At 33.2% G+C, this 25,412-nt stretch overlaps 1 protein-coding gene and 1 pseudogene across 1 annotated transcript; both read left to right on the forward strand.

The window, feature by feature from the left end:
* Positions 1-1,010: 1,010 nt before the first annotated feature.
* Positions 1,011-1,769, forward strand: LOC141547827 (ELL-associated factor 1 pseudogene; annotated as a pseudogene).
* Positions 1,770-11,227: 9,458 nt separating this feature from the next.
* LOC141546836 (olfactory receptor 5W2-like) lies at positions 11,228-12,157 on the forward strand. Its single transcript, XM_074274964.1, has one exon. The coding sequence runs from the start codon at positions 11,228-11,230 to the stop codon at positions 12,155-12,157; it is 930 nt and encodes a 309-aa protein (XP_074131065.1).
* Positions 12,158-25,412: the final 13,255 nt, after the last annotated feature.

A 25,412-nucleotide genomic window follows, 5' to 3' on the forward strand; every position in this document is an offset into this window, starting at 1 on the left:
TTCTGTGTGGCTAGTTCTGTTCAACACTGATCAATTGGAACTGAATTAGGATTGGGAGCAGTTTTTCTACATCATTCCTTGAAATGTGATTTCTAAGTTCTTCAATCATGTTTTTTGAATTATCAAATAGTTATTAAATGATCTCTTCTTGATCTTTTTTTTCCCTCAGAAAATTCATTTTTCCAAAGAGGGAGCTCACACTTTCTTCAATTTGTACATTGTTTTGACTGTTTGTTGTTTTTTGAAGTCTCCTGAACTCTCTTGAATTCATTAGTTTTCACTTACCAAATTCTATTTTCAACAGATTTTTTTCTTCCATGAGTTTATGCAAGTTTTTTTTTTTTTTTCCTATATGGACATTCCTATTTTTTAAGGAATTCTGTTGGGCCAGAACTCTGTACTTGAAATAAAGATTCTTACAAGGTGGGAACTCAATGGAATTAAGTAAATGGTTAAGTACTTTGCTTGGTGTTTACTAGTTCTCTAGTTCAAAACATGTACTTAGTACTTACTAGAGTCCCACAAGATTCACACCTCTGATGATGTAATCAGAGCATATAAATGGGGACAAAGTCAGCCTGATACTCATTCCATGGTCCATCATTGTGGTGGCTGGAGCAGAAGCCCTGAGACTCAGAGAGCTTCCCTCCATCTCATACCACCAGAGTGGTTCGCTTGTCCTGCATTTCCTCCATGGAGACCAAGCTAGCCCGGGCCAGGTAAGGACACCAAGACTTTGGACATTAACACCTGACTATCCTCCAGGTTACTACTCGGTTGAAAGGAAGGTTTGTCCAGAGACCTCCGGGAAACCAAGGAGAACACATTTTGACGCCCAGTGTGGGGCTGGAAGCCAAGATCCTGGGAATCATAGTCTCAAGCTCCATAGACTGAGCTTGCTGGGCAGGCCCTGAGGGTCTGAGGAGGTAGTCCTGAGCACTCCTATACTGGGAAGCACTGAGGGAGCCGCCCCAGGAGCTGCACCAGGCAGTGACTACAGCCAGCTTCCGGACAGGGAAAGAGCCATGAAGAGCACCAGGAATCCTTTGTTGGACGGCAAGGAGCACTACCTGACCCTTGGGGACAGCTTCCAGATGAGGCCCAAGTCCTCCTTCCACACCATCCGCTATGATTTCAAGCCGGCCTCTGTAGACCCATCGGGGGAAGGTGAGCTCGAGGTGGGCAAGGGGGACGAGGTCACGGTCACGCTGCCTCATTACCCTGGATCTGCAGCCCCAATGACTGTTTTCAAAGGAAACAAAAGACCCTATGAGAGAGACTGTATTCTCATCATTAATCGGGATACCGGGGAATATGTGTTGGAAAAACTCAGCAGCAGTGTGCAGGTCAAGAAGACAAGAACTGAGGGAGGGAGCAGAATCCACGCGCCAGTGCAACCGCCCCCTTCACGGGCACCCCCGGCTCCCATAGCATTCAGAGCTGCAGGGAAGGCACCGGTTAAACCAAAAACTTGTCCTGTGAAAGACCATCCTTCAGATGAACTGCAGTTGGAGGACATTAAGAGAGAGCTGACAGCCGAGATGAAGCAGATAAGGACCCTCAGTGACAGCAACTCCTCCAACTCTGACAGCTCCAGCAGTGAAGAGGAGAAATCCGCCAACAGAGCCTTGTCCTCCCAGCATCCTCCTCTCCCTCACAGCAACCCTGTGGGGAACCACAGCATCCAGTTCCCCGGGAATAACCGGCTGATGAGCACTTTGAGAGAAGATTTACAACTGAGTGTTTCTGGCAGTGACAGTGATGACTAGCGTTGGAACTTCCTGCATCTGTCTTTGGTAAAACATACAGAAAGCTGTAGGACACAAGAGAAAGCCCCCAAGGAGAGTATTTGGCCCTTAGTGAGCCCTGAGTCTCACTGAACCTGAGCAGAGTGCGCTTGTATATATTATGGAAATACACTTTTACTTAAAAATCTGGGTAACATATTAAAAAAAAAAAAGTTTGTGTCAAATAGAATATGTAATGTGTCTTAGCTTCATATTGTTTATTATTATTTGAAGAGCCATTTGAATTGAATAACTCAAACCATTAACCTGTTTCTTCCACTATCTTCCAGTAGAACATTTGTTGATAGAACTAAGTGTAATCAAATTAGTAAGAATCCATAATGATTCTAACTTGCCTTTTGAAATGATACAAAAAATTAGGATTGCTGGAAGTCTTAGACTAGAATTTGTAGTTTTTCATCTAACTGATACTTTATTAGACTTTATCTGTTTCATAGGTTTGATGACTATACTATGGGGCACTTTGTCCTCTGAAGATGAGGATGTTCCATGCTTTTATCATTTATTTTTAAAGGCTAAATTTTTTACCAGTAGTTGAGATTGTTTATTTCCTATAAAAAATAAATTTTGGCTGTTGATAATTTAGTTGTGTTTTTTTAATTGCTTTATTAGTATCTTTTATTGTTGTTTTCTTATTGCAAAGATGATACAGACTTGATGATCACTTGAAGTCTGAGCTTGGCTAATATAGGTTAATTATTTCATTGTTACACAGAATGAGAATATTTAAGAGAAATTAAAATGTCAAAATCAGAGCTCTAGATTTAATATTTGTAAAAGCTGTGCCTTATATTGGACATTGTTATAGACTTGATTATCATGTTGGATTTAAGCCTATAAGTCACATATAGAATACATCATCTTTCCTTTTGGCTTTTGGTTATACCAAGTCACTTATCAGCTAAGGCCTTACTGTATAACCATAGTTTTTTTCATAGTTTTTATTTACCAGATATTTGCATGGGTAATTTTACAACATTGACAATTGCCAAAATTTTTGTTCTAATTTTTCCCCTCCCCCCCCTTAGATGGCAGGTCGACCAATACAAATATGTTAGAGTATAAATTAAATACAATATATGTATACATGTCCAAACAGTTGTGTATAACCATACTTTTTCACTTACCTGCAATGAATTATATTTTCACATTTAATTATTAATCATCTAAGACCTAAACAGTAATATTTCATTAAGTCTAAGTGAAAAGCACTCCATCAGGTACTATTCCAATTTATAACTAAAGCAGATGGCATCACTTCTGTCCTCAAGAAACTTACATATTAATGGAAGAAACAAATAGAAAACATGTGAGCAGACAAGCAAAATCACAGAAGTATATTAAAATGTATTTTCTTACACATAAAAATGTGGACCTTTAGATTTTTATGAAAGTAAGACAGCTGCTCAGGGAAGCTTGTTGAAGTGATAGAAGAGACTGAAACCAGAAGGTGTTATGTGAAGGCTATGCAGAGAAGAGGGACAAAGTTTGGCAGAAAAGAAACATTGAAAGCAGAAGTGGCATGGGTGAGAAGCAATGGTGTAATGGAAAGAGCAACACATACTTAGGCTTGAATCTTTGCTCAATCACTTAGTAGCTGAGTCACTAATTCCCTCCTTGGTTCTTTTAATCTGTAAGACTAGAGTAATAATAGTAGCACTACCTACCTCAAAGGATTGTTGTAAGGAAAATGATTTTGAAACCTCTTAGATAAGTCATGTAACCTGTTTGAACCTCAGTTTCATCTGTAAGAGAAGGATTCCCTGAATTTTCATAAGATTTTTAAAAGTTATTTTATTTTATTTTATTTTTTTAAATTATTTTTATTATAATTTTTTATAATATCCCTTGTATTCATTTTTCCAAATTATCCCCCCTCCCTCTACTCCTTCGCCCCCGATGACAGGAAATCCCATACATTTTACATGTGTTACAATAGAACCTAGATACAATACATGTGTGTAAATACCATTTTCTTTTTGCACAATAAGCATTAGATTCCGAAGGTACATGTAACCTGGGCAGACAGACATTAGTGCTAACAATTTACATTCACTTCCCAGTGTTCCTTCTCTGGGTGTAGCTACCTCTGTCCATCATTGATCAACTGGAAGTGAGTTGGATCTTCTTTATGTTGAAGATTTCCACTTCCATCAGAATACATCCTCATACAGTATTGTTGTTGAAGTGTATAGTGATCTTTTGGTTCTGCTCATTTCACTCAGCGTCAGTTGATGTAAGTCTCTCCAAGCCTCTCTGTATTCCTCCTGCTGGTAATTTCTTTTTTTTTTTTTTTAATTTTTTATTATATATATATATATATATATATTTTATACTATTATCCCTTGTATTCATTTTTCCAAATTATCCCTCCCTCCCTCTATTCCCTCCCCCCGATGACAGGCAATCCCATACATTTTACATGTGTTACAATATAGTCTAGGTACAATACATGTGTGTGAATATCATTTTCTTCTTGCACAATAAACTTTAGAATCCAAAGGTACATGTAACCTGGGCAGACAGATATTAGTGCTAACAATTTACATTCACTTCCCAGTGTTACTTCTCTGGGTGTAGTTATTTCTGTCCATCATTGATCAACTGGAAGTGAGTTGGCTCTTCTTTATGTTGAAGATTTCCACTTCCATCAGAATACATCCTCATACAGTATTGTTGTTGAAGTGTACAGTGATCTTCTGGTTCTGCTCATTTCACTCAGCATCAGTTGATGTAAGTCTCTCCAAGCCTCTCTGTATTCCTCCTGCTGGTAATTTCTTACAGAGCAATAATATTCCATAACCTTCGTATACCATAATTTACCCAACCATTCTCCAACTGATGGACATCCATTCATCTTCCAGTTTCTAACTACAACAAAAAGAGCTGCCACAAACATTTTGGCACATACAGGTCTCTTTCTGCTCTTTAGTATTTCTTTGGGATATAAGCCCAGTAGTAGTACTGCTGGGTCAAAGAGTATGCACACTTTGAGAAGTTTTTGGGCATAGTTCCAAATTGATCTCCAGAATGGCTGGATTCTTTCACAACTCCACCAGCAATGTATTAGTGTCCCAGTTTTCCCACATCCCCTCCAACATTTATCATTATTTGTTCCTGTCATCTTAGCCAATCAGACAGGTGTATAGTGGTATCTCAGAGTTGTCTTAATTTGCATTTCTCTGATCAGTAGTGATTTGGAACACTCTTTCATATGAGTGGATATAGTTTAAATTTCATCATCTGAGAATTGTCTATTCATATCCTTTGACCATTTACCAATCGGAGAATGGTTTGGTTTCTTATAAATTAGGGTCAGTTCTCTATATATTTTGGAAATGAGACCTTTCTCAGAACCTTTACTTTTTTTTTCTTTTTTTTTTATTCATTTTTCCAAATTATCCCCTCCCTCCCTCCACTCCCTCCCCCCGATGACAGGTAATCCCATACATTTTACATGTGTTACAATAGAACCTAGATACAATATATGTGTGTAAATACCATTTTCTTGTTGCACATTAATTATTAGCTTCCGAAGGTATAAGTAACATGGGTAGAAAGACAGTAGTGCTAACAATTTACATTAGCTTCCCAGTGTTCCGTCTCTGGGTGTAGTTATTTCTGTCCATCATTGATCAACTGGAAGTGAGTTGGATCTTCTTTATGTTGAAGATTTCCACTTCCATCAGAATACATCCTCATACAGTATTGTTGTTGAAGTGTATAGTGATCTTCTGGTTCTGCTCATTTCACTCAGCAACAGTTGATTTAAGTCTCTCCAAGCCTCTCTGTATTCCTCCTGCTGGTCATTTCTTACAGAGCAATAATATTCCATAACCTTTATATACCACAATTTACCCAACCATTCTCCAATTGATGGACATCCATTCAACTTCCAGTTTCTAGCTACAACAAAAAGAGCTGCCACAAACATTTCGGCACATACAGGTCCCTTTCCACTCTTTAGTATTTCTTTGGGATATAATCCCAGTAACAGTAATGCTGGGTCAAAGGGTATGCACAGTTTGACAACTTTTTGGGCATAGTTCCAAATTGTTCTCCAGAATGGCTGGATTCTTTCACAACTCCACCAACAATGTATCAGTGTCCCAGTTTTCCCACATCCCCTCCAACATTCATCATTTTTAGCCAATCTGACAGGTGTGTAGTGGTATCTCGGAGTTGTCTTAATTTGCATTTCTCTGATCAGTAGTGATTTGGAAGACTCTTTCATATGAGTGGAAATAGTTTCAATTCATCGTCTGTTTATATCCCTTGACCATTTATCAATTGGAGAATGGTTTGGTTTCCTATAAATCAGGGTCAGGTCTCTATATATTGTCAGAACCTTTCCTTTCAAAAATATTTTCCCAATTTGTTAATTCCCTTCTAATCTTATTTGCATTAATATTGTTTGTACAGAAACTTTTTAGTTTGATGCAATCAAAATCTTCTATTTTGTGATCAATAATGATCTCTAATTCTTCTCTGCTCATAAATTCCTTCCTCCTCCACAGGTCTGAGAGGTAGACTATTCTCTGTTCCTCTAATATATTTATGATCTCATTCTTTATGCCTAAATCATGGACCCATTTTGATCTTATCTTGGTATATGGTGTTAAGTGTGGGTCCATATCTAATTTCTGCCATACTAATTTCCAGTTTTCCCAACAGTTTCTTCCGAATAATGAATTTTTGTCCCTAATGTTGGTATCTTTGGGTTTGTCAAAGATTAGATTGCTATAGATGTACCCTTTTTTGTCCTTTGTATCTAATCTGTTCCAATGATCTACCGTTCTATTTCTTAGCCAGTACCAAATGGTTTTGGTGACTGCTGCTATATAATATAGCTTTAGATCAGGTACACTTAGACCACCTTCCTCTGACTTTTTTTTTTCATTAGTTCCCTTGCGATTCTCGACCTTTTATTCTTCAATATGAATTTTGTTGTTATTTTTTCTAGGTCATTAAAATAGTTTCTTGGGAGTCTGATTGGTATAGCACTAAATAAATAGATGAGTTTGGGGAGTATTGTCATCTTTCTTATATTTGCTCGGCCTATCCAAGAGCACTGAATGTCTTTCCTATTATTTAAATCTGACTTTATTTTTGTGGCAAGTGTTTTGTAATTTTTCTCATATAATTCCTGACTATTCTTTGGTAGATGGATTCCCAAATACTTTATGCTCTCAACATTTGTTTGGAATGGAATTTCTCTTTGTATCTCTTGCTGTTGCATTTTGTTGGTGATATATAAGAATGCTGAGGATTTATGTGGATTTATTTTGTATCCTGACACTTTGCTAAAATTCTGAATTAAGGTTGTAAGGTTTAGGATTCATAATCAGTTGAAAACATTAGCTTTCACCACCACCCTTCTCACTTCAGTGGAATCTTGATAATTATATTTCATTATCAACATAAAAAGTCTCTATGAACTGAGATTTCCTTTCAGACATTAATCTAGAGAAAATACTATATAATTTAAAGTGAAAAGAAGTTTCCCATTGAATCCTGACATCATCTGAATCATTGCATCATTCAGAGAGAAGAAAAAAAGTGTTTTCCCTTTTGGTGTAACTGTTAATAAATTAGTCACATGTTCTCACAAAATACAAAAGATGGAGCAGAGATTTCTTACTTTAGATCCCAAATGACACTAAATAAAAATCACTTCTCTCTACCAGGATCAAGTGATGAGCACAGTGTCTTTCTTTTGTCAGGTAAGTTTAAAAATTCTTAAGAGATGCTATAATAGAACTGTGATGTCAGAGGATACTGACAAAAAGGTATACACAATTGTGAGTTCTAAAGATTTGTAAATAATTTTTCTACCTGAAACTTGATGATTACAGATAAACAGATGTCAAAGAATAGAGATTGTGTTTCCACCTAAAGAACCAACATTTAACTACATTGAATGAGAAGTTAATATAATTTCTTAATTCATTCTTAACAGAGTCTCAAGAAACCATTTTCTGTCTTTGATTTTTAAAAAATGTTAAATATTTTATTGGTTTCATATATACACTAGCTTCTTCCAAAAAAAATTGAGTAACACATTACAATTTCATATTGTTCACATAAAACATCAGAGCAGATTGCTTCTTTCTTATATACATCTCTAATTTCTTCCCTAACAATCATACATTCATGCATGCACACACAAACACACACACACACAAACTCTCTTTATTGTTCTTGTAAGACTTTGGATTTATTTGTAAGACAGCCACGCACTATATTTATATCTATCTATCTATCTATCTATCGATCTATCTATCGATATATGTATACATATATATACGTATACATATATCATATATATACATACATATGGATGTTCATCAGTTTATATGTTTGTGTACATAAATACATGCATACATACACATTTATACATATGCATATATCTGTGTATATAATGTCACTAGCCTTTGTAGATTTGATCAAGGTTTGTCATATTGTGAAATCTGCACTGTTTTATTGCTGCTTTCCTCTATCTACCAACCGCAAATAATTGTTGATTATTATGATGATTATAAATATTTTTATTTTTATAATATTAACTATTTTATTATTTTTTTACATATACACACTAGCTTCTTCCAAAAGATTTTGAGATCCACATTGCAATTACATTTTGTTCACAAAAAATAAATTAGAACAGATTGTTTCTCTCCTTTATGCATCTGTTTTATGTAAACCACTCACATCACTAATTTTGTCCCTAAAAATCACACACATGCACGTATTAATTAGTCTTGGAAGATTTTTAATTGTAAGATAACCATGCCCTATATATGTATGAATGTTTATCAGTGTATATGTTTGTGTATATACATAGATATATTTATACATATAAATGCATATAAAAAAAATCACCAGTGTTTGTAAATTTGATCAAGGTCACAAAGCTAATAGGGTTGTCACAGCATGAAAATCTGTGCTTTTTTATTGGTACTTTCCTTTATCAACCACCTCCAAATAATCCATCACTAAACACTAACGAAGGACTAAATGACCACTTCTTCTTCCATTGTTTTGGTGATATTTTTTCTCATCTATTTCATAGGTATCCTATTTTGATTGTTAAAGATCCACTCATGTGTACCCCCTTATATTCCTACCTATAAAAACTGAGGCACATAAGAATTATAACCACACACTATTAAATTTTTTTTTAAAAGATGGAAAGCCAGTTGTTAATTATTAGAGAAACCAAAATGTGAGATATCTTCTAGGGTTATGCCAAATCCTTAAGGAAACTTAAGACTAAAAGAAGAAAAAATTGATATCACAGTTTTAGGAAATGAGCATCACTAAATTTGATCATTGGCTTGTATATCATTATAGTAAGAATTTTCACTAAAGAAACTCCTCTTACTATTTCTGATTAGATTCACTTTTATAATTTCTTATCTTACACAGATGTTAAATTCAGGTTGATATAGCTAATATATATCAAAGGTAGGATTTTGTCCCAGATTTATTTAACTCTGAGACCAGTGCCATAGCCATTAAGAAATCAGGTTTGTTGTTTTTTATGACACAGGGGATGGATATTTAAATATGTGTTAAATTGAGTAGATAACAGAAAACTCCCAAAGTTTTAAATTAATTCTTTCTTTTTAATCTCAGCACAAAACTGTATACAAGATTCTATAGTAGTAGCATCCCATTTTTGACAATTGAGCAAACTGAGACTCAGGAGGCTCCCTTTAATTGTTCATATTCATGGACCCAATGTGTGGCAGAAGGAGAATTTCCTGACTGAAACCAATCTGGTATTCACCACAAAATATGGTCTCTGTGCAAAATAGCCTGCATTTAAGAAATCTTTATGAAATTCAACTGCTTTAATGAAAAATGATTCAGCACTTACACAAAACTGAACATGAAGAAACTCTTTGAAGACCAACAATAAGCTGTTTTGGAAGAATCTCCAAGTATATAATCTTCTGAAATCATCTGCCCCTCTTACCTTCTTTATTATTTTGGACACCCAGTATCTTCCTTAGGTTGTCCAAGGTATCATCCTTAACATATCACTCTCCCTCAGACTCCCATGTTCATTCACTTGTAAAGTCCTTGAGTATTACGTTGCTTCTCATATACTCTATATATTCATTTCTCTTTTCTGAAACTGCCATCACTTTTGTCCAAAGCCTAAGCACCTTTGCCTAGACTCTCGCAATTTGTTTCCTCTTATACTCTTTGCTACAAGGGACTAGGGAATTTGCTTAATTTTTCAATAGAATGTCAAATTGTTCTTCCTAAAGAGAATTCCTGATCATATCACCTTCCACAACCACACTCAACAATATTTTTAAGTTGATCCCTATTACATCAAGATTAAATATAAATGATATTCTGGGATTTTAAAGTGCTTTCTAGCACTTCAAGCCTATCTTTTGTATCTTCTCATACTTCACTTCCACTGATTTGCTCAAAGGCATCTTAGTGGCACAAGATGCTGTAAGGTGGACTTTGGATGAGGATGATGAGTTCAAATCTAACCACAGACATTTAGACATTGTGTAAACTTTTTCATCTCACTTAATTTCTTCCTGCCCCAGTTACCGTGGGATAAAATCACATCTTTCAGGATGACTGTGAGGATAAAATTAGCACTTTGCTAAGCTTTAAACATTATATAAAAGCCACTGTGGTCATTTTTTCTTACTCTGTGGATCAAAGTCACTGACCCCATGTTCTTCCTCAAACATGACACTCCATCTACTCATTCTGGGCATTTTCATTGGCCTCTCCCAATGCCTGGAATACCTTCCTGCTTCTTTTCTATCTTTTGACTTGTCAGGCTTTCTTCAAGTTTCAAGTAATATCCGATATTACTTACCTTTCCAAATTCTCCTTCTTATGTGTATCTTCCTTCTCTTACTTATTTCTAATTTAACACACATACACACACAGATGAATACATGTTCACATACATGAATTTCTTACATATATATGTGTTTCTATATGTATTACTATAAATAATATATTGTATATATTCAGATATGTCTCATATAGTATACCATCATTATTAATGATACTATGTAATTTAACATCAATTTCCTGTGATAGTAAAAAACAATGTCTTCTTCAGTATCTAATTCATGTTACACATGAAATGATATTTTAAGAGTTTAAAGAAATATTCAACTAGAAATTTTAAACATGGTTTCTGTTCTTTTGAGAAGCTTCTTTGGAGAATCATTATCTGGAGAAGGTAAAATTAGATATATTTATTTGTAATTAAGCAGATAATGGATAGAAATTCTCTTTTATCCATCTTGCAGATGAGAAGCACTGTAAAAGTCCTATGCCCATCAGCTTTAAAAAAGAGTAAAATTGCAGTTCTTCTATTCATCTAGATTCTTTTTCAAAACAACGCAGAAGAGAATAAAACAGGGATAATGGAGAGGAATTACTCCAACCCAACTGAATTCATCCTCTTGGGAATCACCAGTGATCCAGAGCTTAAAGTTACATTTTTTGTCCTCTGTCTTATCATTTATTTGGTTATTTTTTTGGCAAATCTTGGGATGATCATCTTAATCAGGATAGACACCCAACTCCATCTGCCCATGTACTTCTTCCTCAGTCACATGTCATTCTGTGACCTCTGCTACTCCTCAGCCATTGGCCCCAAGATGCTGGTGGACTTCTTTGCCAAAGACAAATCCATTTCCTTCACTGGTTGTGCTCTACAACTCTATTTCTTCACTATCTTTGGAGATTCTGATTGTGTTCTATTAGCTGTAATGGCCTTTGATCGCTACATGGCCATAAGCAATCCTTTACTTTATACAGTAAAAATGTCTAAACGGGTTTGCTACTTATTGATTTGTGGTGTCTACATGGTGGGGATGATGGATGCTCTGATTATTACTACTTTAACCTTCACACTGAGTTTCTGCAGGTCTAATGAAATTAACCATTTCTTCTGTGATATCCCTCCTCTTTTGTCAATCTCTTGTTCTGATACCTATATCAATGAGCTGATGATCTGCATCGTTTTTGGCTTCATTGAAATGGTCACCATTCCAGGAGTCCTCATCTCTTACTGTTACATATTTTTGTCTGTGCTGAAAATCCACTCAGCTGAAGGCAGAAGCAAAGCCTTTTCTACCTGTATCTCTCACTTAACTGTTTTTACAATTTTGCAGGGTACTATCCTTTTTATGTACTTGAGACCAAGTTCTACTCATTCACTAGATCAAGACAAAATGACTTCCTTGTTTTATTCCCTTGTCATTCCCATGTTAAACCCCTTGATCTACAGTTTGAGAAACAAAGATGTGAAGGAGGCTCTGGGAAAATTAAGAAAAAAACTAAGTTTTTAACTTCAATGCTTTAATCTCTTTGGCTTGGAGACCATTAAGAGAGTGTAAGAATATAAAAGTGCAATGAAATCATCTAAAGTATACTGAGGTACTTATGCCCCTGTCAAGTTTTTTTTTTTTTTTTTTTTTAGTGACATACACATAATCACAGAATTTCTTAGAGAAACAATGACCTGAAGTTTAAATATTCTAAATTCTAAATTTCTCTACAACAATTCTGCAAGGTGCCTGGTTGTTCATATATTCCTTAAAGAGTGATTTTTTTGCAGGAGAATTTACATTTGAAAAAAAATAATCCATAAGCAAAAGTAGAAAAAGTAAATTATGGACAGTAGATTGAATCTTTTCCTCTATGACAGATCTCTTTATAATGGGCACTCAATCATGAGAAAAACAAATTTTTAAGCAAAAGCAAAATTACAGTATACCATGGAAGTCATCATCATGGGAAGAAAATGTTGGATGACAAATAAGATGATTTATCAAATGTCAACACTGGAATTGGAATATAACTAATGAAAAACCATTTAATCTCTCTATATCTCACTTTTTTAAGCTATAATATCAACACAGTCTTGCTTGTACTACTCATGTTACAGAGATATGGTTTTGATTAGACCTGTGATTTCATTTATTCAAGAAGGTATAATTAAGGAATTAGAATCTGTGCCAATTTAGATGAGAAGTTCTTACTCATTCAGGGTAACACTATCATTTGTTTCAAAGATGGAATTGAACTCATTACCAGAGAGCAAGTATCTAAGCAATCAATTTATGATGCTCAAATTTCACAAATGCTTTTATTTGCCAATATTAATTCTACAAATGGATCCTCATTTTAAAAGTGTATATTAGAGGAAATCGGAGCTTCTGTGAAATATTGTCTTTAATTATGTACACCAGACTTGCTGGATATGAAATTAATTTATTCTTATAATTTCTAATTATCTGAACATCTCTCTTTCTAAATCAAATATATATGGATAATATAGACTTTTTATGTGTAGTATTTCAACCCCTCTCACCATTTCTCTGTTGTAATATAGTTAATAATTCTTACATTATCCTGTTACTCATTTGCAATGAAGAATATTCAAATTGAAAATTATGTAAATCAAGATTTTCATTGAGATTAAGAATTAGTTATGTGGATTTGAATGAATTAAAACATTATTCATGTTTGTGCACCTCAGTTTAAAATATGAGAGAGGTAAAGGAAGAGAAAGAGAGACAGAGAGAACAATGGAGAGAGAGAGACAGAGAAAGAAACAAAGACAGAGTGAGAGACAATAAAAGTGTGAGGACAAACACTGAGATACTCTGACCTGAAATGTTCATGGAATAAATTTTTATTAATTATTTTGCTTTACAAAGCATATGAAAGGGTAATTTTTCCAACATAGATTCACATAATACTCCATGGAAGACATGAACCTTCCTCTGATCCAGAAAGAAATAGAAATTTGAATGGTTACAAGTTTTGTTTCAGTGGGTATTTGAAAAAAAATGTATCATCTTGCTTTATTTGAAGAGTTTGGAAACTATGAATGTAGAATATTATACTGTCACATTCAATAATTATATTTATTGGTCTTGATAACCTACTTTTTATTGTTGTATTTTTCTCTCTTTTACATGCATTCATACATGGAATTAATCTCTGAGGAGACTAAAAAGAAGAGTTTTATCTGGAATTGAAAGTAATAACAATATAAAACATCAATTTTGAATTAAAATAAAATAATGCATGGAAAACTATATAGGGAATGTGAAGTAAGAAGGGAATTAGAGGAGAAAGGAATGCTATTGATGTAGATGTGGAAAATCAAAAATGATTTTAATTCTATAGATATATTAGTATTAACTGTAGGGTATATTCCGTACAATAATACTACATGGGCTTGACCAGATGCTTCTCATATGAAGGAAGATTGGGAGATAAATTTAAATGGGTATATAAAATGATGCCAAACTACAGGTTGATAATATTTTAGCAAGAGAATCTGGAGGATCAACAATTCCAACTTTCTTATTTTATAGAAAAGGAAACAAAAGACAAAAAAATCCAAAGGACTTACTTAGGTTTGTGAAGACAGCAAGAGTCAATCTTTAAAGCTCTCTTTCTCTGTTGCCAAATTCACTGGTTTCTTATATTATAGGAAGTGTACAAATTTCTCGATCCTTATAGGAGAATATTTAACAGTATGCTATAAAAGGAAATAAATACTAAAACTCTAAATAGCTATCCTATCTCTATATTCCTGAACAAGTTACTTAATATATGGGCTCTCTTTAATTTAATGAGAAAAAGGCATATACTAAGCTGTCTAAAAGATCATAGAATATTTAACACATAACAATAATGATCTCCAAGCATTGCAATGATACTAATTACTTCTTCTGTTGTCTGGCTAAAACCATTGAAAAATTATTCTTGAAAGTTGAGAACTCAGTACCTTGACTACACTAAAAGAACTAAATGGGAAATGACTTTAATCTAAAATGGATTCCTGGTATTTCACCAGCTGAAATGTTTGGTGTTGAGAAACATTTACTAAGCCAGCTGGTTGGCTAAAACCTTGAAGGAAAATTCAAAGTTGCACACAAACACACATCCATAATGATTCTAATAATAATGTGAGTCTGGCTGATAAAGTAGCAACCAAATTAAGGAGATTTGGGAGAGTATTTCCAGGAAGGAAGGCTCAAAACTGGATTACATATGTAGAGATATACAAATCAATATTATATATAGCTTTATGAGTAGATATAAATATGTGGAAAAAAGATGAACTACGTCATTTGGGAAATAATCTCACCTAATTGTTGTGGGTCTCTTTGGAGTATGCTAGAAGTGTGAGGGAAGGGGAATTGGGTCTCCCTAAAGATTCTAAATTGGGTAGAATATAATATTATAAATTGATCTGAATATATATATATATATATATATATATATATATATATATATATATATATATATATGTATCTCATTATCAAAAGTAGTTTTCTTTCCTATATCTTCCCCATACAGTTTCTGAAAAAAAAAAAAAATATATATATATATATATATATATATAACTGATTCAATTCATTGTCCATTGTAAGACAAGTCAGAGAGGAATTTTTTGGCAAGGCAAATGCTAGGTCATGCAAAATAGATATATGAGCTTTTTCTCGGAGGTGGAATTGACGTAATGAGCTTTAGCAGAAGAACCCATATCATGAAAGCGTTTAACAAGTACTTCCATATTTCATAAAATACTTTCCTCATTATGAGATTTAGGGACATCTAGGTGATGTCATGGTTAGAGCACCAGCCCTAAAGTCAGGAGAACCTGAGTTCAAATCTGGTCTCATACAATTTAAACTTCCTAGCTGTGTGACACTGGGAGAGTCACTTAACTCCAATTGCCTCAGGAAAAGAAAGAAAGAAAGAAAGAAAGAAAGAAAGAAGGAAAGAAGGAAAGAAGGAAAGAAGGAAAGAAGGAAAGAAGGAAAGAAGGAAAGAAGGAAAGAAGGAAAGAAGGAAAGAAGGAAAGAAGGAAGGAAAGAAAGAAAGTTATGAGATAGAATTAGCTTCATTTTACAAATAAAGAAACAAATGTTCAGATATCTTTATTGACAGAAAGTTGATTATACAGCTATTAATATTGGGACCAGAATTCAAAATTGTCTCACTTAAATTTAAGGCATCATATTTCCTTTAATTTATTGCACTGAACCCTCAAACATCAGATACTAGAAAAATTACAATATTCTCCACATCCCCATTTCAAATAAATTGTCCAGTTCTTCCTTTTTAACCTTTCCCTAATGTTCCCTTATTTTCTTTCTAACAAGGAATAAAACAATTTTAATTTCCAAGTGAAATTAGGCTAATGATTGGCTAACATATATAAAAATTATAACCTTTGTGCTTCATCCAGATCACTATTCTGGTTGTGTCTAAAGGTAAAGATTCAATGACAATGGTGTCTTTTCATATAAGGTTCTTTATATTCACTTTATTATGCTATAAATATAAAAAAAAGTTTTCAATTTTCATTCTTGCCTTTCCTTTATTAAAACAAAATAAAATTTCTTTCAATATTAGGACTTTTGTTCCCATTCAAAATAGATAGCTTTTCTAGATGTCCCAGCCACAAATTCACTTCTCTTTTCAAATTATCCATTTCATACTTCCAAATCATGAAAGGTACCTTTCAAGAAGTTATTAAAGAAATTTTTTCTCCTGCATTCTAGGACCAGAGATTAAAATAGAAATAGAAATAATTTACTGATCACTTTCTGATCACACACACACACACACACACACACACACACACAGACACAAAGAGACATAGATGGAGAGGAAGAGACAGAAAGGCAGAGAGACAGAGACAAATAGAAACAGAAAGAGACATAAAGACATAGAGGGAGAGAGACAGAGAAGGAGAGACACAGACAGACAGAGACAGAGATACAGAGAGAGAGATAGAGAGAGAGAAAGAGAGAGAAAAAGAGAAAAAGAGATGGGGAGTAAGAGAGAGAGAGAGGGCACATGCAAGAGTTGAATATGACAGGATGGTATCTAAAATATTAAAATTAAGGCATGAGAGAGGTATATTCTAGGAAAGATGGAAAGGGGAAGATAGAATGGGATAAATTATCTCATAACTAAAAAGCCAAACAAAGTCTTTAACTGAACAGGGGAAGAAAGGGAAAGAATATGAATCTTATTCTAGTCTGAATTAGCTCAAAGACAGAATAATAAACCCAATGAATTGGGTAACAAAAAAAAATAATATATATATATATTGTTTTTTACCATACAAGAAAGTATGAAAGGAAGGTGCGAGAAGACTGGGTGGAAGGAGGAGGATTCTGGGAAGAAGTTGGAGGGCAGAGTATTTTTCCCACAAATAAAACAAATTTTGGACTCACAGTGAACATAAGTTGGTTAAAAACAAATAAAACTTGGGGCAGAAGAAGGATGCTCCTAGAAGTCACCTGAAGAAATACACTGGGTGGAGGATTAAACCCTGTGAAGTGCAGACACTTCTGGGCTAACTCCACAAAAATATCCATCTGGGAGCCCGGGTTCTAGCTGGGGTTGGTATTTACCAAAGGAAAGTTCATCAACTGCACAGCACACAGAGTTTGGGTCTGAGTCGGCCCAAATTGAGGAAACTTCTGTTTGTTGGAATAAATTGGAGAAGTGTTGGAATACTCCTAAGGCACCTAACAGTGGCTGCTGGAGATCCAACCTGGACTTGCAGAATGGATCTCCTCTTGTGAAAGGATGATACAAGGAAACTGAGAGGCAATTGCTCTTCTCTGACCTCACTGACTGAGAGACCATTGCATTGCCTGAACTGCCTTCTCTTCCCTCTGCCTCTAATTTATCTCATTTACAATCCACAATACCTGTGTGAACAAAGGCTGCCTTGCAACTCCTTCAGATGTTATGATCCATAGCTGTGGAGGCTCTTGAAGAATTGACCTGTCCCTTAACATCTGCTGATGAAGAATGTCAGGTCGAGCTGTGATATTAAGAAAGAACCAACACACTGGGAGGGCAGAAGTAGTGGAAGGTATCCTGCTGTTGGGGGATCCTTTCCTTTTTTTTATCTGTATGGGATACAGGCCCAGTACAAGCAATGCTGCATCAACTGGTATGCACAGTTTCATAGCTCTTTCAGCATCTTTTCAAATTGCTCTCCAGAATGGTTGAATCAGTTCACAATACCATCAATGATGTATTAGTGTCCCAGTCTTCCTACATGACCTCCAACATCCATCATTATCTTTTCCTGTCATCTTAGCCAATCTAGGAAGTATGAAATGGCCTCTCAGATTTGTCTTAACTTGCATTTCTCTGATCAATAGTGATGAATGTCATATATCTACTGCCATATACATTTACTAGTGCGAAAAGAGCTACACCAAAGAATAAGATAAATGTATTAGTTGTAGAGCCAGGAGAATGCAATATATTAGAAGCCCAGGATATATAGAAGAAGGTCAATAATAAGATATAGAACATCTTTTCATATAAGTAGAAATGGTATTAATTTCTTCATCTGAAAATTGTCTGTTCATATCCTTTGACCTTTTGTCAATTGTAGAATGGCTTGGATTCCTATGCATTTGAGTCAGTTCCCTATATATTTTGGAAATGAGGCCTTTATCACAAGCTTCAAATGTGATTTTTTTCTCAGTTTATTACTACCCTTCTAATCTTTCCTACATTGGCACAGTTTAATAGAAAAATAACTTTTTCATTTAATATAATTAAAATTATACATTTTATTCTATGATGAACTCTATTTCTTCTTTGGCCACTAATTCCTTCCTTCTCTATAGATCTGAGAGGTAAACTATCCTTTGTTCTTCTGATTTGTTTATAATGCTACTCTTTATATTTGAATCATGAACCAATTTTGACCTTATTCTGGGATATGCTATTAGGTGTAGGTCACTGCCTAGTTTCTGCTATACTAGTTTCCAATTTTCCCAGCAGTTTTTGTCAAGTAATGAGTTCTTATTTCAAAAAGCTACGGTCTTTATATTTCTCAAACTCCAGATTACTACAGTTATTGACTATTTTGCCCTGTGAACTAACTCATTCCACTGATCAAATATTTTATTTCTTAACTAGTATTAAATGGTTTCAAGGATTTATCTTTATTATATAGTTTTAGATCTTGTAGGATTAGGACACGTTCTTTTGCAATGGTTTTCATTAATTCCCTTGAAATTCTTTACTTTTTGAATTTACAGATGAACTTTGTTATTATTTTTTTTTTACTTTTATGAAATAATTTCTTGGGAGTTTGATTAGTATGGCACTGAACCGGTAGATTAATTTAGTAATATTATCATTTTTATTATATTAGCTCAGCCTACTCATGATTAATTCATAGTTTTCCAGTTGATTAGATGTGACTTTATTTGTGTGGAAAATGTTTTATAATTGTATTCATACAGTTCCTGACTTTACCTTGGCAATATTATATATTGGGTATACTTATTTTAAATGGAATTTCTCTTTGTATATGTTGTTGCTAGACTTTGTTAGTAACATAAAAACACTGATGATTTAAATGGATTTATTTTGTATTCTGCAACTTTGTTAACATTGTAAATATATTCTAATGGTATTATTTTTAGCTGATTCTCTAGGATTTTGTAAGTATACCATCATATCATCTGCAAAAATTGGTTTCCTCATTACCTACTCTAATTCCATTTATCATTTTTTCTTCTTATTGGCAAAGCTAACATCTCTAACACAATATTGAATAATAATGGGGATAGTGTGCAACCTTGGTTTACTCCCCTATCTTACTGGAAATGGTTCTAGTTTATCCCCATTACATATGATGCTGGCTGATGGATTTAAATAGATACTATTGATCATTTCAAGGAAAAGCCCATTGATTCCTATACTTTATAGTGTTTTTGATAGGAATGCATGTTGGATTTTTATGCATCTATTGAGATAATCACACAATTTCTGTTAGTTTGGTTATTGACATAGGTAATTATGTTAATATCTTTCCTAATTTTGAACCAGCCTTACATTTCTGATACAAATCCTACTTTGTCATAATGTATTATCTTTGGGATAACTTGTCGTAATTCCTTTACTATTATTTTCTTTAAAATTTTTGCATCAATTTTCACTAGGTCAATACATACTTCAGCACCATGTTTGTCTCATAAAAATAATTTGGCATGATTTATTCTTTCCCTGTTTTTACTAATAGTCTGCATAATATGGGAAATACTTGATCATTAAATATCTGGTAGAATTCATATCTATGTCCATCTGTCCCTGGTCCTGGCCCTTTTTCTTAGGGACTTGATTACTATCTTGTTTGATTTCTTTTTCTAAAATTGGAGTTTTAAAACAGTTTATTTCCTCTTCTGTTAATCTGGGCAGTCCATAATTTTGTAATTATTCATCTGTTTCATTTAGTTTAACAGATTTATTGGCATTAAGTTGGATAAAATAACTCCTAATTATTACTCTAATTTTCTCTTCATTGACAGAAAATTCACCATTTCTATTTTTGATATTAATGATTTGATTTTCTCCTTTCCTTTGTTCTAATCAGATTAACTAAAGGTTTATCTATTTTGTTGGTTTATTCATAAATTTGACTGTATTACTTCTATAGTATTTTACTTAAAATTTTATTATTCTACCTTTATATTTTCAGAATTTCTAGTTCAATATTAAATTGGGGTTTTAAAATTTGTTCTTTTTCTAACTTTTTTTAGTTGCATGCACAATACCCTGTTCTCTTTCTCTATTTTATACAAGTTAGCATCTAGAAAGATAACATTTTTCTGAAGAACTGCTTTCACTATATCCAAAAATTTTGATATGGTGCATCATTATTATCATTCTCTTAGATGAAATTATAGTGACATAGAACCAGGAATACATTATACACAATAGCAAGAATGTATGATTATCAGCTATGAAAGATTTTGTTGTTCTCAGTGGTTCAGTGATCCAGAATACTACCAATAGACTTTGGATAGAAAAATACTATCTGCATTGAATAAAAAAACTAAGGAGACTGAATGTAAATCAGCACATGCTATGTAAATATCTTTTTTATGGTTTTGTTTTCATTCCCATATTTTCCCTTTTTTCTGATTTTTCTCTCCCAACCTGATTCATAAAACAATTTATATTAGAATTGGATATACTTTTAAAAATTAGATTGTCCTTTACAAAATCACTTTAAACCAGAACACTCTTGTTCAATTAGTGCTGGAATTTCTTCCATTTACACAAATACAGAGTATTCATACCAGAATAATTAGAAAAATTGTATTATTTTTCACTAGTACTTTATATTTGAAAGTATATCAGACATGTATTCTCATTTGCCCTACATCAGAATCGAAGAAAATGGTGCTGGAAAGATAAAGATCTGGCCCAAGATCACACAGATAAATCAGGAAACATTTAGATATAAAAAATTTCCCCTAAGAATTGCTATGGCTGCATCCCATAAATTTTAGTTTGTTGTATCATTATTTTCATTCTCTTGGATGAAAATTTCAATAGTGCCAAAGATTTGTTTCTCTACGCTTTCATTCTTTTTTATCTGATTTTTTACATTTTCTAATTCATTTTTGCTTGTTTTTCCTCTGGCCCTTTTTTATATGTAATTTTTCTTACAACATAAGTTGAGAAAAGATTCATTTAATTTTTTCTGCATTTCATTGATTTTGAGGGTTTATGCCCCTAATACATGGTAAATTTTTGTGTTGGTTCAGTATACTCCTTTTTGTCTCCATTCAATTTTTCCAAAATATAATTGTATCTACATTTTCTAAAATTATATTTTCCTCCTTAAATTGAAACAATTTTAAGATATCAACTCACCCCTCTAAGATCAGTTAATAAAACAGGGAAAAGAAGATAATAATAATAAAGGTAAGATGGCAGGCGGGCAAAATGAAACACTAATGCATAGTTGGTGCAGTTCTGAAATGGTCTAAACATTCTGGAGAGCAATCTGAAACTTTGCTAAAAAGGCTATAAAACTGCTTATCCTTTGATCCAGCAGTGTCTTTATTCCAAGGGAAACATAAAGAAAAAAAAAAGGCTGCACATGTGCAAAAATGTAGCAGGTTTCTTTTTGGTAATTGGAAAATGAGTAGATGCCCCACAATTGAGTAATTAATAAATAATTAATAGCAGATGATGACAGTGGAATATTATGGACCATTAAAAAAAAAAAAAAAAAAAAAAAAAAAAAAACATTTCAGACCAGAAGACAGTCTTGTTCAAGTAGCGCTGAAATTTATTTCATTTACACAAATACAGAAGAATCATACTATGATAATTAGAAAAAAATGTATTATCTTTCACTAGTGCTTTACAGTTGGCAGTATATCATAGATGTATTCTCATTTGCTCTTCATCACAACCAAGGAAAAAGGTGTTGGAAAAAAATAAGGGCTTATCCAAGATCACACAGATAAGTAAGCATCTGTGCTACCAACTGAAATCAGATTCTCTATAAAATGAAAATATTTGTTCTGAGGTTTGTTGAATTACATATATATTATCTTATTATATATTCTTTTTGGAGGCAAAGTTCCCTCATCATCAAATGGAAATAATAATAATAATAAAACCTTTCTTATCTCCCTAGGAGCAGGATTGTTCTATGAAATCAAAATAATAATTGTGAAGTTCTAGATTAATTTAAAGGATCTAATGTCATCAATTATTATCTTTAATGCCTTGCACATAGTGATACATAATATTATATAAAAATAAATATGTTTATACATAATAAATGTGTTTCAAATGAAATTGAATTAGTTCCTCTGATATTGTAAGGTTTAGGATTCAAAATCAGTTGAGAGCATTAGCTTTCACCACCAACCTTCTCACTTCAATGAAATCTTGATGATTATATTTCATTATCAACATAAAAAGTCTCTATGAACTGAAATTTCCATTCAGACATTAATCTAATTAGAGAAAATACTATATAATTTAAAGTGAAAAGATGCTTTCCAATGAATCCTGATATCATCTGAATCATTGCATCATTCAGAAGAAAAAAGTGTTTTCCCTTTTGGTGTAACTGTTTAGTAAATTAGTCACATGTTCCCACAAAATACAAAAGATGGAGCAGAGACTTCTTACTTTAGATCCCAAATGGCACTAAATAAAAATCGCTTCTCTCTACCAGGACCAAGTGATGAGCATAGTGTCTTTCTTTTGTCAGGTAAGTTTAAAAATTCTTAAGAGATGCTATATTAGAACTGTGATATCAGAGGACACTGACAAAAAAGGTATACACAACTGTGAGCTCTAAAGATTTGTAAATATTTTTTCTGCCTGAGGCTTGATCATTGTGACTGAGATAAACAGATGTCAAAGAATAGAGATTATGTTACCACTCAAAGAACCAAAATTTAACTCCTGTGAATGAGAAATGAATATATTAGTACATCTTTAATAGAGTCTCAAGAAACCATTTTTGTCTTTGATATTTTTAATGTTAAATATTTTTATTGGTTTCATATATACACTCTAGCTTTTTTCAAAAAAAAAAAAATTCACTAACACATTACAATTTCATATTGTTCACATAAAACATCAGAGCGGACTGCTTCTGTCTTATCTCAAATTTCTTCCCTAATAATCATATATGCACACAAGCATGCACAATCTTTATTGTTCTTGTAAGACTTTAGTTTTAGTTGTAAGACAGCCATGCACTATTATGTATGAATGTTCATCAGTTTATATGTTTGTGTACATAAATACATGCATACATACACATTTATACATATGCATATATCTGAGTATATAATGTCACTAGCCTTTGTAGATTTGATCAATGTTTGTCATATCATGAAAATCTGTGCTGCTTTCCTCTATCTACCAACTGAAATAAGCCATCACTAATTATTGATTAATATGATTATAAATATGATTATTTTTTAAAATATTAACTATTGTGTTGGTTTTATATATGCATACTAGCTTCTTCCAAGAGATTTTGAGATCCACATTATAATTACATTTTGTTCACAAAAAAATAAATTAGAATATATTTTTGCTCTCCTTTATGAATCTGTTTTATGTAAACCACTCACATTACTAATTTTGGCCCTAAAAATCACACACATACACATATTAATTAGTCTTGTAAGATTTTAGTTTTAATTGTAAGACAATCATGCCCTATATATGTATGGACGTTTAACAGTATGTATATATTTGTGTACATAATACACATATTTATACATACACATGTATGCATATAAAAAATCACTAGTTTTTGTAATTTTGATCAAGGTAACAAAGTTAATAAGGTTTGTCAGATCATGAAAATCTGTACTTTTTTATTGGTACTTTCCTTTATCAACCACCTCCAAATAATCCATCACTAAACACTAACAGAAGACTCAATGACCACATCTTCCATTGTTTTGATTATAGTTTTTCTCATATATTTCATAGGTTTCCTTTTTTTGATTGTTAAATGTCCACTCAAGTGTACCCCCTTATATTCTCACCTATAAAACCTATAAAATTTATTATTAGAATTATAATCACATACTATGAAGAATTAATAAAAAATATGGAAAGCCAGTCATTAATGGTTAGAGAAACCAAAATGTGACATATCTTCTTCTAGGTTATACAAAAATACAAAAACCTTAAGGAAACTTACAACTAAAAGATGAACAATTATACTATTCTTAGAAATGAACATTACCAAATCTGATCATTGACTTGTGGGACTTCTGGGAATTTAAAGTCCTTTCTAGTTTCATTCAAGTCTATCTTTCAGGTGTTCTCATGCTTCACTTCCACTGATTTGCTCAAAACCATCTTAGTGACACAGGAAGCTGTAAGTCAGACTTTGAGTGAGGAAGATGAGTTCAAATCTAAACACAGATATTTAGACATTTTGTAAACTTTGAAATCTCACTTAATTTCTGCCTGTCCCAGTTACTGTGATATAAAATCATATCTTTCAGGATTTTTGTGAGGATAAAATTAGCACTTTGCTAATTTTTAAGTATTATATAAAAGCCACTGTGGTCATTTTTCTTACTCTGTAGTTCAAAGTCACTGGCCCCATGTTCTTCCTCAAACATGAAAATCCATCTTCTCACTCTGGGCAATTTCACTGGCCTCTTCCAATGCCTGGAATACCTTACTGCTTCATTTTTACCTTCTGACTTGCAGGCTTTCTTCAAGTCTCAGGTAAAATCTCATAGTACTTACATTTCTAAATTATTCTTCTTATATGTACCTTCCTTCTCTTACTTATCTCTAATTAGCACACACACACACACACACACACACACACACACACACAGAGAGAGAGAGAGAGAGAGAGAGAGAGAGAGAGAGAGAGAGAGGAATACATGTACATATACGTGAATTTCTGACATATATACATATGTACTATAAATAATATATTTCAGATATTTAGATATGTCTCATATAGTATTATATCATCATTATCAATTATACTATGTAATTTAACATCAATTTCTTGCAATCGTTAAAAAAATTGTCTTCTTCAGTATCCAATTCATGTTACAGGTGATATGGTATTTTAAAACTTTGAAGAAATATTCAACTAGGAAATTTCAACACAGCTTCTGTTCCTTTGAGAATCTTCTTTGGAGAATCATTATCTGGAGAAGGTAAAATTAGATATATTTATTTGACATTAAGCAGCTAATGGACAGAAGCTCTCTTTTA

This window comes from Sminthopsis crassicaudata, chromosome 6 (genome assembly GCF_048593235.1).
Source record: "Sminthopsis crassicaudata isolate SCR6 chromosome 6, ASM4859323v1, whole genome shotgun sequence".
In the NCBI taxonomy this organism is placed as follows: Eukaryota; Metazoa; Chordata; class Mammalia; order Dasyuromorphia; family Dasyuridae; genus Sminthopsis; species Sminthopsis crassicaudata.